We start from the raw sequence: 17,302 nt of genomic DNA, 5'->3' as shown, positions 1-17,302 counted from the left end.
AGGACAAAGTGCTGCTGAGAACTTGCACAATAAAATATCAAACAAAATCCCAACCCACAAAGGTGACACACTCATGTATATACTCCTGAATATACTGATGCAAGTCAAGGAAATGTAAATATTTATGCAGCTTTCAACCCTTGACATAAACTTTTCGTAAAGAGCACGTAAAGCAAATTCTTCATTCGGCCATATAAGCTTGAAACAAAGAGATATATGTCTACTTATTTGCCCCAAAAAATTTCCCAAGAAGATCCAAGAGGATTTTTTTAGCAACACAACACAATGAAACACAGCTGACAAACAGGTATGACTCCTTCGTCAAAAAGCTAGCTAACCAAGAGCTCAACCTGACAAAACAAGTAGCACAACTTGCAAGTCCAGCAAAATAAATCATGGAAAGAGGTGGCACAAGGTACCATAAGGAAAAACAACCCAAGTTATCAGCAAAGAAATTTTAGTGAGATCTTAACAAAAAAACGAAATTATATCCAGCCCCTCAAGGGTGGCACCAACAGCCTGTTCTAGGTTTTCAAATTTGCATCCGTAGGAAAAAAGCAGTGGACTCCAGTTCTCTCTGACCTCATGTTGAAGGTCTAGATGATGGAGATGATGGAGTTGCTGGGACGGACAGGTCAGGAACTGTGGCTAGCACATGGTCACAGTGCAACCTCTTTGATTACTTTCCTCGGTGACAAACGTGGTTACCGTTGCGGGTGCAGTGATCCGTTTAGAGAGGAGCATGGGCTCATGAACCAGCGTGCAGATAGGCTAAGAGTCGCAACCTCTTTCCTGACGTCTTGGACCCTGAAGGTGGACCTAGCCCCTTACGTGGTGCCACACAAATCTGGATACTGCCCATCTAAGCCCCACAGCAAAGTCCGCTCACTCAGAAGTGGCCACCCAAGCTTCCAGCCACCGCCGGAAGGCTTGGTTCGCACCCCCCCATCGTCTCCATGAGTTGGGCGCCAGTGAGTTGGAATGCGCACGGTTTCCATGACTAGGAACGTTAGCAACTGCAACACCTAATTTCACAGAAATAGTTGTAGAGAGCCTTTGTGGGGGAATCAGTGGGTATTCTCATGCTCCAAGAGCACCTGTTCTCAGCCGCAGATATCCATAGATGTAGGCCCCTCCTTCCAGAATGTAGCTAAGCCGGGCTATAGCCTGGGTAGATCTACCTAATCACTAGCTCAGACAGCAGAAATGATAGCACCTAGAAGTAGATGGATAGAATCATTAGAATCCATGTGCATAATCATCAAAAGGTACCTGGAATCCTTGCAGAAATCCTTGGCTTGTGAGGGGCTGCATACAAGGATGCAAGTTCCAAAGTCTAGGGGTAGAGATCCTAGTTCAGTTCAGCTTAAAGCAAGCAGGCTCAGCTGGAAATGAATGCTTACTAGATTGTATTCCCAGAATGAGTACATAGTACAGCAGGGCCCCCTCTGATAGGTATAGGCCTGGGCAAAATTTACTACAGGACTTATGGGATAGCCACCCTTGGATGCCATGTAGCAAATTACACCTCCCTACTAAATTACTACTTATTTACAAAGCCATTTAAAGCATTGATACTATCGATGCAACTGTTCATGTACCTTTATTGTCAAGACACCTGCTGTTACAGAAACAAAAAAATGCAGGCAAGTGGATGTTTGGACAGATATGGCCATAATCCAGCTGTGTGGAGCTGCTGAAACTTCACCTACTGCTCTACCATCACTGCTGCTGCAGTTCAGCATGCATTAGTTGGGACTATTGACAGCTGCAGCAGGAAAAACTCATTGCATTCATTGTTACATATACCATATGACCAGATAAGAGTTTCATTCCTGTTTTACATGGGGGCTTCAGTATCAACCCTGCCCCAACACCAACTATAGATGATGGTGAAGAACCAGGCAATTCTGAGAGCTCCGCACTTGAAGACTGAAAGACGAACCACATCTCAACTGGAACACTGAAGGGTTCCCTAATGCTGCATACACATCTCCTGCAGTAACATGAGCATCACATATGCTTCCATATCTGCATCATTGGATACGGCGCCATTCACAGTCTGCAATGATGTTGCAGTGATTGGCACAGCATCAGCATTTAGAGCATCTAAAAAGGATTGGGTGAGAGCTGCTGATTATTTAACTTAGAAGTAGTAACAAAATCCTTGTCTTTCCTGTGACTGTCTTCTGGAAAACCTTCTGCATCTTCCACAACTAAATTCTTCAAAGATTCACTTTATAGTCCTGGGTATCCCTCATCTTTCGGCTAACGATCTGTTTTAAGTCACATTTTCCTGCTCCTTCCTAAAATGCAAAACAGCAAACCTGACTTGGCTTTGATCACTCTTACGGTATAACATAAAATAATCCTCCATCTTACTTAGCCAATCTTTCAGCTCATTAAGGGTACAAGATTCACCCTTGAACTTGGACAAAACAATTTTATCCTTAGCATCCTTGTCCTGATGAGTGGTCCCTTGGGTTCATTAGATTTAACAGTTTGGATATATTGGTGGAAGAGCATAATTGCCCTAAGATCTGCTGGGAGAGTCTTGTACTCATTGAACCTTTGACATAGGCCATCCACTTCGGGACTGGTACCCTTGGGAACATTGCCTCCTGGTGTTTCCATGCTCCTATGAGCTGTCACACCATTAGAATGGTAGGCTTTCCTTGTAGAGGACATAAAACCGGTAGGGTCTACAGGTGATTCAGCAAAATCCAAGTCATCATCTCTGGCCTGTTCCATGCACTTTTTCCCTTCATGGACCTGGTTTCTTCTGAGTTGATCAAGCCTTTTGTTCATAGTGGCAAAGGAGTTCTGCATTCTTAATCCATTGGCCTTAATCTCCATGGTCGTCAACTGCTTGAGCACCCACATTATAGGGTCTAGATATCCATTATTATTATGCTCCGGGCCTTGAGATGCTTGCAAATATGAGGTGCCATCTGTAACCCCCTATTTGCTACTGTCAGGGACATCCTAATGATCAAGGCTGCCTTCTTAGACTCCTTCAATGGAGCTGTTCCTTCCACCCTTGTAGTGTCAATCACAGTATCATCCTCAGAATAGACTCAGAAGATCTCCCTTCCTAGAGTGACCTCCAGGCCTGCTTGCAGGCATGTTTGTGATCCAAATCAATCTAGATTTGAGAGCACTGTTTTTACTCTGTCTGAACTCTGTTGGAGATTTAGCAACACTGTCTGGACTGTGAGTTCACTCCCAAAACACTATACAAGCACTGTCTACAGGCTATTTAGAAGCACTGCTTGCACACTGTGTAAAAACATTGTTTAGATCACCGTTTAGAACACTGTGTAGATGACTGTTTGGGATTTAGAAACACTGGCTGAATCACTGTTTGGAAAACACAGTCTGAACAGAACATGCCAACTGCCAGGACAGCAGATTCGTTGTCCACGTGGCAGATGCACAGTGCACAGTGGCTCTAATTCATACATTTAAGGGCTCAATCCTCATCAAATGCTTCAATTTAGGTATGAACAGAGTAGAATAGAGCAAAGTAGCATATAGAACTGAAAAGACCCAAATTCAGGGTACAACTGACAGCAGAATGCGCCTCCTGAAACCCAATTTCGAGACAAATTAGAGGGCAAATGAGCTTTATTGGACACCAAACCTAGAACAGAGGGTGACTCCCTGTATATAGTCAAATTCACATTTGGAGCTGTAAATGTCCAAATTGCAGCACATCAAGGAAACTGGCGGGTCCAAAAAAACCTGAACAATTCTAGCTCAATCTTAGAATTTCTCAAAAATTGTTGAGGGCTTATGAACTCTTGATCAGCCTAGTCACAATGATGTAAAAATTATGTGAATCTAAGAAGTTGGAAAATCGAGGTAATCAGGGCCTGACACGTGTCATATGGTCCATAGTTACCATGGAACGGCATTCCGACATCCGGAACGTCTGCAACGCCATTCTGGCCAAAAGAGACATAGGGAAGGCCTGGAATGCAGCCGGAACCAAGCAGTGTGTTACCAGGGAACGCCGTTCCGGCATTCCGGAAACACATTCTGGAACAAATCCAGAGTTCCGGGTTTAGGGTTGCAGGCAACCTGGTAACGTCTCTGTTTTTTGCTGTTTTACAGAGAGTTTTTCCTCCAGCTACTCCATAGCTCCACCCTAACTCTAGTGCAGCTCCTACGCTACTCCAGCCCCCTTCTAAGGCCCCTCTCCTCTCAGCCCTTGTCTCCACTCCCTTCTCTCCTCTCAGCCCCCTTCTCTGCACTCCCCTCTACTCTCTCAACCCTCTTCTCTCCACTCTCTCCCCCTTCTCTCAAGCTTCAGCCCCCCCTTCTTTTATTACCCCCCCCCTCCCCCCCGAGAAGAGAAACTTCTATTAACGCTGGAAAACACTGTACAAACGGCTTCTGAAAGGAGCTGCAGATGGTAAGTACAGAAAAGAAAAAGGTTGCCAGCTATAGGAAAGCCAGCCTGTTTCCGGATCTCCCAGCTCACTACCTAGAAAGATTCCGAAACAGGAGCTAGCAACCATGGTGGTGATCTATACATCCAGCAAATACCCCTCGCAGAAACGTGTAAACGATTCCTGCATGCCAAGCCTTGCAGAAACGCTCCCGCTTTCGGCAATCGCTCTCGAACGTGAAGTACCGCGCTCCCACGTGGCACGCAGAGTGAAAATGATGTCCTACCAAACGGCAACTAGGATAGCTGCCGGGGAGACCAGCTGGCCTCCCATCACCCAACTGCACCAAGCGACCCAAATGTTCCAAGAAGTAATGCTAGACAATGTCTCCCAAACACTATCCTCTAATAAGGGCAATGGGCGTGACCAGGAGGTAGAAATGCAACGTAGATCTCTACCTGAGAGAATCCTCCCTCTGTGAGCCAAGCTACCATACCCCAAGTAAAATCTCTCAGCATCCATTGTGTACTAGACACGATCACAAGGCATGCCAACCAGATCCTATGTGCGACCAGGTCGTCTCTAGAACTCCTTCCGCGTAGTAGATATATATGCGTCTACCCGCATCTGCTCCAGCCAGGGGCCGATGGGAAGACCCCCATGAGCCAACAACCAGAAAAAATAGGAGATCTCGTGTGGCCGCAAACAAGTCCAGAGACGAGGCTAGAAGCTCCCTCGGGACATCCTGCTCAATCCAATGTCGTTCCCTCGAGGGGGGGTCCACACTGTTGCCTCGAGCTATAGGCGCCCAATGCGACTCTTATAAGAAAAGAATGAGACCTCCTCTACCCGATCTGATTGCCCTATTCGGGCTGGCTAAAACCACTCTCCTGAGTCCCATTGGATGTCGCACAGAGATCTGCCCTCCCACAGCCACAAGTGCCACATTGCTCCTTCCCGGGTGGATAAGACTATGGTGGGGTCTATGTACCACGTCCTGCCCAAGTGGCCCACTATCCTGACCCTCTACCCCTCCAAACCCTCCAATGCCGTCTTTGCCTCATCATCCAGTTCTGTCTCTGCCTACAATAAGCCTCCTAGTCCCACCCTGTAGAATCAGCAATGACAAGATCCAAGAGACTTCCGAAATAAGTATATTCTGCGAGGTACCCTGTCCATGTAAACTGTCCTGACCAGCAGTGCGAGGTCCAACGACTCCGTAAGTCCTCCACAAGGAATCAAGGATCGCTGCCTCAATCTCCTCCATCCGTGTACCTACCCCCCTCAGGTGAGAGAGGGCTTGTGTTCTGGCCTCTGCCTACCTGGGGAGCAGCGTCCAAGCCCCGAAGGGTCTAGCTGATCTTGTGCCCAGCCAATATGAGTCCGCTGACATAGCATGCGTCCCTCCGGGTTTATCAACAAGTAGAGAAACAAACCAAAAATTTACACAAGGAGAATTGAAAAAGACTCCAAAAACATTATTCTTGTGGTTCAAAATCTTCATGGAAAAAAGGATACAATGCATAACATCCCTCTAATTCATGAACAACCCCCTAACAACATGTAACAACTTATAAGTAACGTGTAACATCATGTACTTATGTGAATCTTGGAGAACAGCAAGGACAAGAGAGGAAGCCCAACAAATATACATGGAGATCTAAAATGGTGGAAGACTGGAAAGGTCAAGAACACTAAAATTCCATATTTGGATAGCTGGCTAAGCTGGTGGAATGTAAGGATAGCACATTGGGGTGAATACATGGGTGTAGTAAGTCAAAATTTTCCTATTTTGAATATTGATTTAACTTGATGCATTGAATCCTTTGAGAAACCTTCTCATCCTCACTAGTGTAGATATAGCCGTTATCAACCTTGCCAATGTCCACCAACTAGCAATATGGACCCTTCATTTACAAAAGGGTTTCATAATCATGGCCTCATTTCATGAACTTCAAGAGTTAGAAAACTTATTTAGTCAGAAGTGATGATATCCATTTCTTTTCTTAAGCAATATGACCCCTTTATTCACAAAAGGGGTCAGTAAATACAGATTGTTTTCATAAACTTTAACACAAAAGAACTATATTCTAATATTGGAAATCCCCAACACAAGGAGTGAACCCCTTTGATGGCATCGACTTTTGGTCTGGAAGTGGCATGTGGAGATGCATCTCTGTGAGTATGGTCTCTAGGAAATTGTGAGTGGCAAAGTTTAGTCTGTCCTCCGCAAAGTTGTTGCACATGTGTGTGCACATTCTTACTGATTGTTGAGAGTTCACGCTCAACATCATGTGATCATGTGTGCACAGCACCATCATGTGATCATATGTGCATAGCACTAACCTTATAGAGTGCTATAAAGGAAAGGGTTAGATCCCTTAACCCTAACCCTAAATGGGTTTGTGTACATTCTATTTTTTCAACTAAATCTAGTGTACAGTTAGTCATTTGTGGTGTGCTCTCTAGTTGTGCCCTCTCTCCTCATCTCCAAGAGACCAAGTAAATCTAAGCAAGCAGATAGAGCAGGCTTTGATACCAAATGAAAAACCCCTTACAAATTAGCCATAGCTAACCTAGGGCTTCTATGCAGTCCCCTACCCACACCTAACCTAGAAATCACTGTCCTCTATAGACGAGCTACCCTGCAAACACCAGCAGATGTTAGTACATAGAGACGTGGACGCACATGGTATCCTCCTAAGGTTTACCCTCAAGCTAGAGGTTAGGCAAACCCCTAACTAATGATCTCCGAAGTAAGACTACGCGCCCCATATCACACAGCCCCACCTGCACAGTTTTCGTTAAGGAACCATAGGCCCGAGCAGGTTTCTTCCTAGCTGGTATTCTCAGGATGCCCCAAACTATGGTTCAGGCAGGTTTCTTCCTAGCTGGTATTCTCAAGATGCCCCAAATGAGCTAAGGCTTACACTTGTATAGGCATAGGGTGTCTTAGATGTCTGAACCTCAGACTACCCTAAATATACTCCAGATGAAGTTAGGAGAGTTTCTGGCCATCCAAGGTAGGGCACTCAAAGCAATTGGTGGAGGTGCCCTTCTTCTCCTACACCACCCACACTGGTAGACAGCTTCAACTAGATGTGGCGGCATGGACCCCTCATGAGAGCAGCAGTGGCTGGAGCAGCAAGTGCCATATGAGGTCCTTATCGTACTTTGAGGTCGCCTTTGGGCTAGCCTCTGCCTTTCTTCTAACTAGTAGCTCATGGAGTTACCATGTCTAGAATACAAAAGAATAGATGAGTCCTATCACTGCTATGACACCAAGGACCTCGAGACGATAGCTGACCTTGTCAGGAGTTGTCCAAGGACTCAAAGGATCTCGCATTGCTCCCTCAAGATGGTGGCCAAAATGTACCCGTAGGGACTTCACCTAGGACATGGCAGCTTGGTTGACAAAAGGACAGTACGCTGCCCCCATTGTGATGGTCTCTCCAACCTACAAGATAGATGGTTTCATAATAGCTTGCTTGGATATCCAAGACTCATTCCCTTGCCCTTGTTAGAGACATGTGCTCTCCCCAAAGCATGGCATCTTAGAGACAATGGCCAGCATCATAGCCTCAAATATCTCGGTAGCACGATGCAATATAGCGGTATGACATGAGAGCAGGGCACAAGGGAATCTAAGAAGACTACCAAAAGGGGAAAGCATTTCTACAAGGCATGGCTTGCACGATTTTTGAACTCACAGATGAAGGAATATGTTGGTTGTATAGCCCCCACCTTGGTTGTTGACACTTTTTTCCAAGATACTCTCGACAGTGACTTGGCGTCCTGGGAAGCAAGTACCATAGCATCCCCCTTTTCATTGGTCAAGAATCCCATGGATTGTTGATCTGTATCATTTTCTCAAATTTTTAACAGAAGTTTCTATTCTTTGGGATTTGGGGGAAAGGGGGTGAAGAGGGGGGGGATCCTACCTCCTAGCCTAATAATTACACTTGTATTCATTTCGGGGCGCCATGCATACTGAAAAGAATCTTTTCACATTAGCCCTCTCATACGTGGGACATGTGGAGGGACTATGTAAGTCTCCATCCACCACTCATTGTAGCACCTTTGATGTGACATCTAATGCTATCTACTCCCTCCTTCCTCCTACGTGCTGCCTACTCTCTCTCCCAATTTCTCTCTCTCTCCCTTCCCCTCTTTCTCTCTCTCTCTCTCGTCCTCTCCCTGCCTCTCCGGCAGCATTGGGATCTTTTGTCACTCGTCTTTTTACCTGTCGTCAGGAACTCATAGACTCCTGACTCCTCTCCTTGAGGAGACTCTTTTTACATTGTATCGAGACGGGTCCCATGGGTCATTTTTGGCACTCCAAGGATGCTAATAAATTCTACTTCTACTTCTACTCCCTTCATCTCTCTCCCTCTTACCAATTCTACTTGGAATCTCCTCTCGACAAATTACTGCAAACACTCTTTTGCTCTCTCTCTCTCTCTCTCTCTCTCTCTCTCTCTCTCTCTCTCTCTCCAAACAAACTAGGGCCCAGGACAATCGTCGGGTTGGACCCCTCCGAAGGTTTTATTCATAAAGAGAGAATCTCAGTACAATAGTTCAGCGTGCAAGCTGTTGTTACAAAAAAATTTAAACGTGAATCAATTTTACAAGAGCTTCAAGCTCATTCCAAAATGGCAACATGCCACTTGTCAAAAATCTAGACTAAGTCCTATTACATGCCTCTGAGGGCAATTACTAGGGTCTTCGTAGCACTTGGTCATGCGGGTGGCCTCCGAAAATACTTGCCACGCTCCAAATTGCTTGGGTCTTTAGGCCCTCATAGTACCTGCAACAACTAATTAAAGCGCACCACCATGGCACCCATTAATTGTTAGCACTTTGCATGCAAATAATAAACTATGGACTAATCCTAGTCACGGTGGGCGTCCCCACTGAACACGTCGACACATAACAAATATATAAATATATATATTCTCTGGTTGATCGGAGTCAACGCTCTTGATCATAATTAAGGGGGCTTTGACCAATGGTCGAGGCGCCTTAATTATGGCTAAGTCTCTCCAACCAAAGCTGGCACATCTCTCCAACCAAAGTTAGCACAACTTAGTTACTCTGGTTAACCATAGTTAACCCTCTTGATAATGAACCAAGTCTCCCAAACCGAAATCAGGCTTACTTGACCAGAGTCAAGTATCTTTGACCGTAATCAATTCTTTGACCATTACAAGAACTCTTTGACCATAATTAGCATGAATGAAAACTCTTTAATTATGATCAAATAAATTATCAATTGTACTTTGACTTAGGATACTTACATTGTGGTGACACTACTCCTTTCTCTAATCTGTCCTTCCCGCTTTCATTGCATTGGTATTAGAGCACCGACCCTGGGACCATTGTTTTCCCCATTCACTTTCATTCCGGACTCCAAAAGTATGACCAACGAGAGTCTAACGTCCACCACATAGTCGACTATCAAGATTCACGACTGTGGGGAATAAGCGACACGAGCAAGTAGACAAGCAAGGAATCGCTACTCTTCCCTTCCATGAAGTTGTGAATCAACAAAAAGCAAAAGAAAACATGTATGAGCAAAACCCTCTCTCTGCAGCTACTTGACGACGAACTCAACAAGTGGTGTTCCAACTCAACTCCAACGTCAACGACAAACGCCCGCTTAGCCGTTCCGTCCGTCACGTCTCATGCCAATGTAGCCAAATGCTCGCTCAACCGTTCCGTCCGTCAATCACGTCTCGTGCAACCCGTTCCATCTGGCCGTCACGTACTCCTGCTGCGTGATCACCCGTCGAGCTTGCCCGTCGACTACATGAAGCATTCAATCCTGCCTGTCGCGTCTTATGATGCCCGTCATCACCCGTCGCCTCTTGCAAACCTTAGCCTACAAGGTTCTAAATCTTAGGTTAGATTTTAAGCAGGGTTAGTTTAGTTATTGGGTTAGGTTTAGGTTTGGTTAGTTTAGACCTAGGTTAGGTTAGTACTAACTAGAGTCAAAGAAAGGGTTAGGCTAGCCTTAGTCAGTGTCTTAATAATCCTAATAGTCTTAGGGTAGTGTTGCCCTAACTGTCCTAGGTGACTTAGAAAACCCCCAAAAAAAAAAAAAAAAACTCAAAATTTTCCAACCTCTTTTAGGGGCTTTCCACAGCCCTATTTTGGCTCATTCACGCCCCGTTTCGAAGCTTCTTCGATGACCTTTCTCCCAAGCCTCTCCATCAACCTTTTCGTGTTTCCACACACTATCTCAAGTGCTCATTACAGCAGGGATTTGCTATCCATTTCTCTTTGCCTACATTCGAGCTTCTCTCTCAAGGGCCAGTCACCATGCCACCGAAGCATGCCCCTTGTGATATATTGCATGACAATGATGAGGCTGCTCAATATGAGCAAGTGCCTGCCCACAGTGGCTGCATCCACTGGTGGTACAAACATTCCTACCACTCAGCCTCTCTCTCCTGCATCTCGGGAAGCGCAAGCAGCGCAGACAGTTTTTGGATGCCCTCTCCTCTATGCTCCAAGGTGCTTTCCGCCAGATAGGACATGAGTTCAGCCAGCAACTTACCACAACCATGGCTGTGCAAGATACCGCTCTTGCCCAACTAGGACAGCAGATTGGTCAACAGATCACATCTGCCATTGCTATGCAGGATAAGGGAAAGCAGTCCAGACCCTAGCATGGGGATCGGTCAGATAGCCTTGATGAGTTCTCACGCCCACGCAGAGGGTTTATGGTTGATGCACGCCGTGCCTATGAGCATGTACCCCAGCATGGGGATTACGTAGATTTGGGTGATGCTTTTTCTATGCCGCAGAGCACTTTCTTGACAGATACCAGGCCACCTTTTGGCTCACAGTTTCTTGCTTCTACGCAGGCTGGGCCGTCTATACTGGGCCGACCTTTGGGTATGCATTCATTCAGTACTGCACCCGTGAGCGTGCTTGGATCTGGTTTTGGGTTACAGGGCAGCTAGGAAAGAGTTGAGTCCTCTTCTCACGCTTTTACCACACCATCTTTTCAAAGGGATGCCTTTGGAAGGCAAACTCAGCCAGGGCTGCATGTTTCTATGGCTCCATCAATGAACACCTTTAGTCAGACACAACCCAGTTGGTGGTGTTACTACACAGCAAAATGCTGTAAATGGATATGCTCTCAGATGCCTTACGCTCTTACAGAGCCTTGCTTGAGGAAGTGCGGGATGAGATGCCCTTTCCTCAATATGTGAGCCTTAAGCGTGAGGATGCCCGACATTCTGGTTGGTACAATAAGCAGTATGCAGCCAAGGATGTGAAGGATAAGCTCTCGGTGCATAAGTTTAAAGGGGACACTCGCACTCCCAATGAGCTGGAGGAGTGGCTCACGAAGCTAGAAGACTATTTCTACTTCTACCCCAAGTCTGAGGAGGAGCGCATCATTTTTGCAGGTATGCATATGAATGACTATGCCCACACATGGTGGCGATACACGAGGGATTTGCCTCAAAGACCAGCCACCTAGAGGGGTTTCAAAGAATTGATGGCCACTACATTCGTATCCCCACTCATGTTGGATCAATACTTGGCTGAATTCTATGCCTTGTTGCAGACCAGTACAGTCCAAGAGTAGTTTTGGCATGATAAAAGATTTGCAGCAGCACCCTTTCCAAGGTTTCCTATTGTTTCAGGTAGTAAAATGCCCTATGCCAGGCCAGACAGGCCATCAAATGCCAAGCTAGGAACTAAGCCTACTGCTGGAAATGAAAAATCAGAAATTAAGCAGTATACCAGGGCCAGAATGAATAGCAGAAAAAAGGCAAACTTATGCTTTAATTGTGGGGAGAAATGGACCCTTGAGCATCGGGACGTTTGCAAGATGCCGAATACTGGAGCTCAATATGATCGTTGAAATCTCTGATGATGAGGATTTGGTTGATGTCACAAATTCATTCGATGCCTCTCATGATGAGACAACAAGATCACGTGCTACGGATGAGGCTCCTGAAAATGGAGCCACGAAGAGGATTGATTTCCTTTTTGATCCGGGTTGTGAACCTGGTCATGATATTCATGGTATGTCATCACTGGACATTCAGCCCACTCGTGGCATGCGACGTCGTAGACCTACGTCTTTTCTTATGGAGCATCAGGTTGCTAGGGATTTTCATGCACGGGAGGATTCTCGTGGAAATGCTCCTATGGATGAAAACAAAATTTTATATACCTTTGTAAGACTAGAATAAGTCCAATCATACAAATTTAGAAATTTTGTTGTTCTAAAGATCAAAAATCTACAAAGAAAATAAAAGAGAAAATGAAAGAGAAGAAAAAAGAGGTAAACAAAAACTTTTATGAAAAGCAAAAGGAAGACATACTTAGCAAGCAAAGCAACACTTATGTCATCATCAGTGCCCAAGCATAAGCAGCTATACTGGGTTTCTAAAGACCCGCGGAGTCTCTTGGGCAAACCCAGTGCTTACTAAAATACGTCAAATAAACAAAAGAGAATGAAAACAAGAAATAAAGAAGAAACGAAGCAGGTGACTTAAGCAAAAATAAACAAGCAAGTTAAGAAACAAAAACTTCCAAAAAACTAGAAACTCTCTCTCTCTCTCTCTCTCTCTCTAATTTAAAACATAAAAAGTTAAATGGCACTTTATATGGATGAAAACAAAATTTATTGGGATGCCCAGCCAACACTTTATACCATCTCTCTTCATGCCTTGATGGGTGCTAAAGGTGCTGAAACTATCATATTGAAAGGGCAAATTAATGGCAGGACTGTTCACATGATTGTGGACAGCGGTAGCGCGGCCACATTGTGAGCAAGGATGAAATTCGGGTGGATCCAGCCAAGGTAAAATGCATAAGGGACTGGCCACAGCCGCAAAATCCCACCCAACTCAGAGGCTTTTTGGGTCTAGCTTTTTTCTACAGGAGATTTATTGAGCATTGTGCCAAGAGGGCAGCCCCTCTCACTGAGTTGTTGAAAAAGGATGCTTTCAAATAGTTTTGAGGACCTCAAACATGCCTTAATGCACCTATATTAGTGTGCCCTCATTTTTCAGGCCCTTTCATTGTAGAGACGGATGCAAGTGGCAAAGGACTGGGGGCTGTTCTAAGACAGCAACGTGGAGTTATAGCTTTCGAGAGCAGAAAATTTACAGCCAAGGAATTGGACTATCATATTTATGATCAGGAAATGCTGGCCATACTACATGCTTTCGAGAAATGGCACCACTACTGGTAGGGAAACAAGATTAAGGTTAAGACGGATCATAGGACACTCAAGTACTTCCTTATGCAGCGCAATTTGTCCATGAAGCAGAGGAGATGGTTGGCTGCAGTCCAGTCTTAAGATTTTGACATTGAGTACAAAGGGGAAAGAAAATGTGGTTGCCGATGCTTTGTCTAAAATGTGGGCTTGTAGTCTGTTTCCATCTATCAAGATTGGATTCATGGGATTCAGGAAGAGTATATGCAGGATTCTAAGGCAGCTCCCATATTTTTGGAGTAACAAAAGCCTTCAAACCGAGGGCATGCTGAATTTAAGTCTGTACGGGCTGGAACAGACCCCGAATAGAGGCGCACAAGTGGCGCTGACATCAGCAAGCGTACGGAGCAGGGTACAAGGCTATGCAGACCTGGGACAGGTGGTGCTGACATCAGCAACTGTACTGAGCAGGGTACAAGGCTGTACGGGGCTGGATGAGGCCTGTTGGAGCAGCAAAGGAGGCTGCTATGAGGCAGGGACCTGCCTTTATATAGGGCTGGGCCCTTGCCTTGATTGGAGGGCCAAGGCCCTAGAAGAGTGGGCCAAAAAAGGCCCCAGTTTGTGAGCCCTAATAGGGCTGGACCAGCCACAGACTGGTCGGCCAGTCTGGTCAGCCAGAATGGGCAGGCTGGTCGGTTTTTGCCAGCCCCCTTGGGGGCCTATAAAAGGAGAGGCCCTGGGCCTCATAATTTATCCAACTATCTAGCAAGAAAAGCAGCAAACAGGAGCAGCCAGAAGCCACTCCCTAGGGGTGAAGGAGAGTGGAAGGTGTGCTGCAGACTGAGTTCCCTAGAGGCTGGACCTTGGTTGTCTTCTAGGGCGGCAAGGTGTTGTGATCATCATATCTTCTGGAGCAGCCATTCACAAGCAGGTTGGAGCAGTGGAACAACTAGCTTGGGGCCTACATTCAGGAGGACCAAGAGGACCTGTGTGCTGCAGACAAAGCTTGGCAGGGGCTGCCTACCTAGGCTGACATTCAAGGCAGCAAGGTTGAGAAGAACACTCTAGACAGAGAGTCTACATTTCCTCGAGGTGGAGTACGTGGGCTCAGAGATCTATAAGTGCTTGAAATTTAGTAGAACCTTTTGGTATTGTATCATGTCCTACTTTGTGGTCGGACGGAAATATAAAGAGCTGCTTCTATATTTGTTTCTGAGCATTGTCTATTTACTGGCTTGCACATCTATGCACATAAGTTTAAGAAGTATGTGATTCCACATCCCACACCACGTTGTGTGAGCTTCTGGGCATTACTATCAGTCTTCCACTGTGCGTACCCTCTGTTGGGTCATTTCTAACAAGGATGGGATAGCATTTATGTGATGGTGGACAGAATGACAAAACAGGCTTATTTCATAGCCACTAAGACCCGGTATTCAGCATCATAGGTTGCGTGGCAATTTATTGAGCATGTTTTTAAGCATTATGGCTTCCCTCAGGAAATTGTCAATGACAGAGATGCAAAGTTTATGGATCACTTTTGGCAAGAGTTATTCACGGCGATGGGTACTCTCCTCACACCTAGCACTGCTACCACCCAGAGACGGATGGACAGTTAGAGAGGGTGAACAAATGGGTGGAGGAATACTTGAGGCACTTTTGTCATGATACACAGAAGTCCTGGGATAAGTGGCTGGCTTTGGCTGAATTTTGCTACAACAGTACCAAACACCTTTCCATTGGCATGAGCCCTTTTGAAGCAATGTATGGATGCAAGGTTGGGGTGCCGCCTTTAATGGCAAACGTAGCTGTGAAAAATCAGCAAGCAAGGAGTGACTTGGAAAGAATAGATGCCCTTCTGCAATTGGCTAAGAAGAACATGCATGATGCCCAAGCCAGCAGAAGAAGTATGTGGATGAACGCAGGAGGTATCTATCTTTTGAAGAAGGGGATTATGTGCATTTACGCCTCCATAGGAACCGTTATGCCTCGTTGAAAGGTAACACCAATACGAAGCTTGCTCACAAGTATTACGGTCCCTATAAGCTCATCCATTTACTCCATCAACCAAGTGAATAGTCTGAAGACCGTCTCTATACTGAACACTAGAACCAACACTTTCTTGCCCATCATGCAAGAAGTTCTCAATGAGGAATAGTTCATCGACAAGGACATTACTACTGTTCTTTATTTCCTCCTTGAGCTTCTCATTGCCATCCTTGCTTTCTTCCTAGTACTTCCATGTAACCTTCTTCTTCTTCTTTGAGTCAAAAGATCAGTTCTCTTGCCCATCCTTTGTTGGAGATGCTAGCTTTCCTTGATCTTTCTCAATTATTTTTTGCACTTTTTGTTCCTATAGGGATCTAACCAGCTGGATAAAGTTGTTGAAACCCTAAACCATCAATTTTATTGCAAATTTTGAGCACAATAAGGAAATACGAGTTACAAATGTGCTCGGAAGTGTCCAAAACTGACGTCTAACACTAGCACAATTGGCACAATCCTAAGTGGAGCTGAGAACAAGCGTTAAAAGGCCAAAAACAAACTGCTCCAAATGTTGAAAGTCTTTTAAGGACTCCTCACAGGATCAAGCTCCTCTTCCTCACAACAGACTTGCAAGTAGGAGACAAGAGGAGGCTATGATACCAAATATAAGTACAAGAAAGTGGATAAGTAAGATCCAAAGATGTGCATTCCACAATGAATCACCAACAACTGAGACTACAAGAGAGAGTTGGGTTATATAGGAAACCCATAAAAAGCCAAACCAATAGTGACTAACCTACATGTGGCCCCTTCTCTTTTACATAAAAAACTCACTAGGGGCTATGATTTGTTTTATTGCACCAGATTTAATATTGGTTTGGATGTCAAAAATGTCAATTACACTTTGACGCTTGCCACCCTCAATTCTAATTCAATCCAAAGCCGTCCCAAGAATGTAAGCCAGCTTTTTTAGCGTAGAAAAGCATTCCTACCCGCTGCTCATTCGACGGTTTCAACAGCAGAATTTAAAAAACTAAGAAATTACCTGGTTATGTGCACATCCAAACGTTTTCATGTAAATTGTCTGCACAAAGACGCTAAAAATTAGCCATCATGGACGTCTCAGTTTCGCCGAGTGTAACTTCCGGCAGAGTTCTGCCATCCTTACCTGAACCCCGGGCACACCGCAAGGAGGACTCGGAGGTGGAAAATTCTCCTTGGCAAGAGGAGGCCCACGGGACCGGTAACGAGGCTTGGGCAAAACAGTAGCTGAGGGGAAATGCAATCCCGGAGGAGAACGATGATGGTCTAGTGCCATATCCTCGATGTCTTCCATTGTGCTAGGGTATTTATGACAGAGCACTCCCAATTTCAAAGTAGTAGAGCACGACTGGATCGGCTTACTCAATTGGGGTTCTCACCCGCCCACCCATGGAGGAGGAGGAAATAGGATGGAAGGACTCCATCAGGTTGTTAATTTATGTCACTAGAAATGGGCCCGGCTTGGAGGAGTTGGCCGTGGAGTAGGATGGCAGCCCTTCAGATCACCTTTTGAGAATGGCCACCGAGTGGTGTGAACTCTTTTTTTTTGCATTTGAAGAACAAAACTAGGTTTGCAGCAAGCAGCCTTTCTGTCGTCGAGCACATAGATTCCTAGCATTTTAAATTTTAAAGGAAAAAAACGAATGAGCAAAAATATGGACATGAGATGTGACACAGGGTCTGTTAGGACCCGATC

The 17,302-nt window shown here is 45.3% G+C and overlaps 1 protein-coding gene across 1 annotated transcript in view; it reads right to left on the bottom strand.

Moving 5' to 3' along the window:
- LOC147888833 (Methylthiotransferase) overlaps positions 1 to 17,067 on the bottom strand; it is a 28,693-nt gene extending 11,626 nt beyond the window's left edge. Inside the window, exons 1-2 of the mRNA XM_087392458.1 lie at positions 16,733 to 17,067; positions 16,610 to 16,648 (exon numbers count right to left, since the gene is read on the bottom strand). Of these exons, the coding sequence (XP_087248584.1) occupies positions 16,610 to 16,648; positions 16,733 to 16,900 (207 nt within the window). The 5' untranslated portion in view covers positions 16,901 to 17,067. The remainder of the gene's footprint in view (positions 1 to 16,609; positions 16,649 to 16,732) is intronic.
- Positions 17,068 to 17,302: the final 235 nt, after the last annotated feature.

The sequence above is a fragment of the Dipteris shenzhenensis genome, chromosome 21, assembly GCF_047967505.1.
Source record: "Dipteris shenzhenensis isolate YYH24624 ecotype China chromosome 21, Dip_SZ_1.0, whole genome shotgun sequence".
Classification (NCBI taxonomy): domain Eukaryota; kingdom Viridiplantae; phylum Streptophyta; class Polypodiopsida; order Gleicheniales; family Dipteridaceae; genus Dipteris; species Dipteris shenzhenensis.
This window is presented reverse-complemented; position numbering and strand designations above follow the sequence as displayed.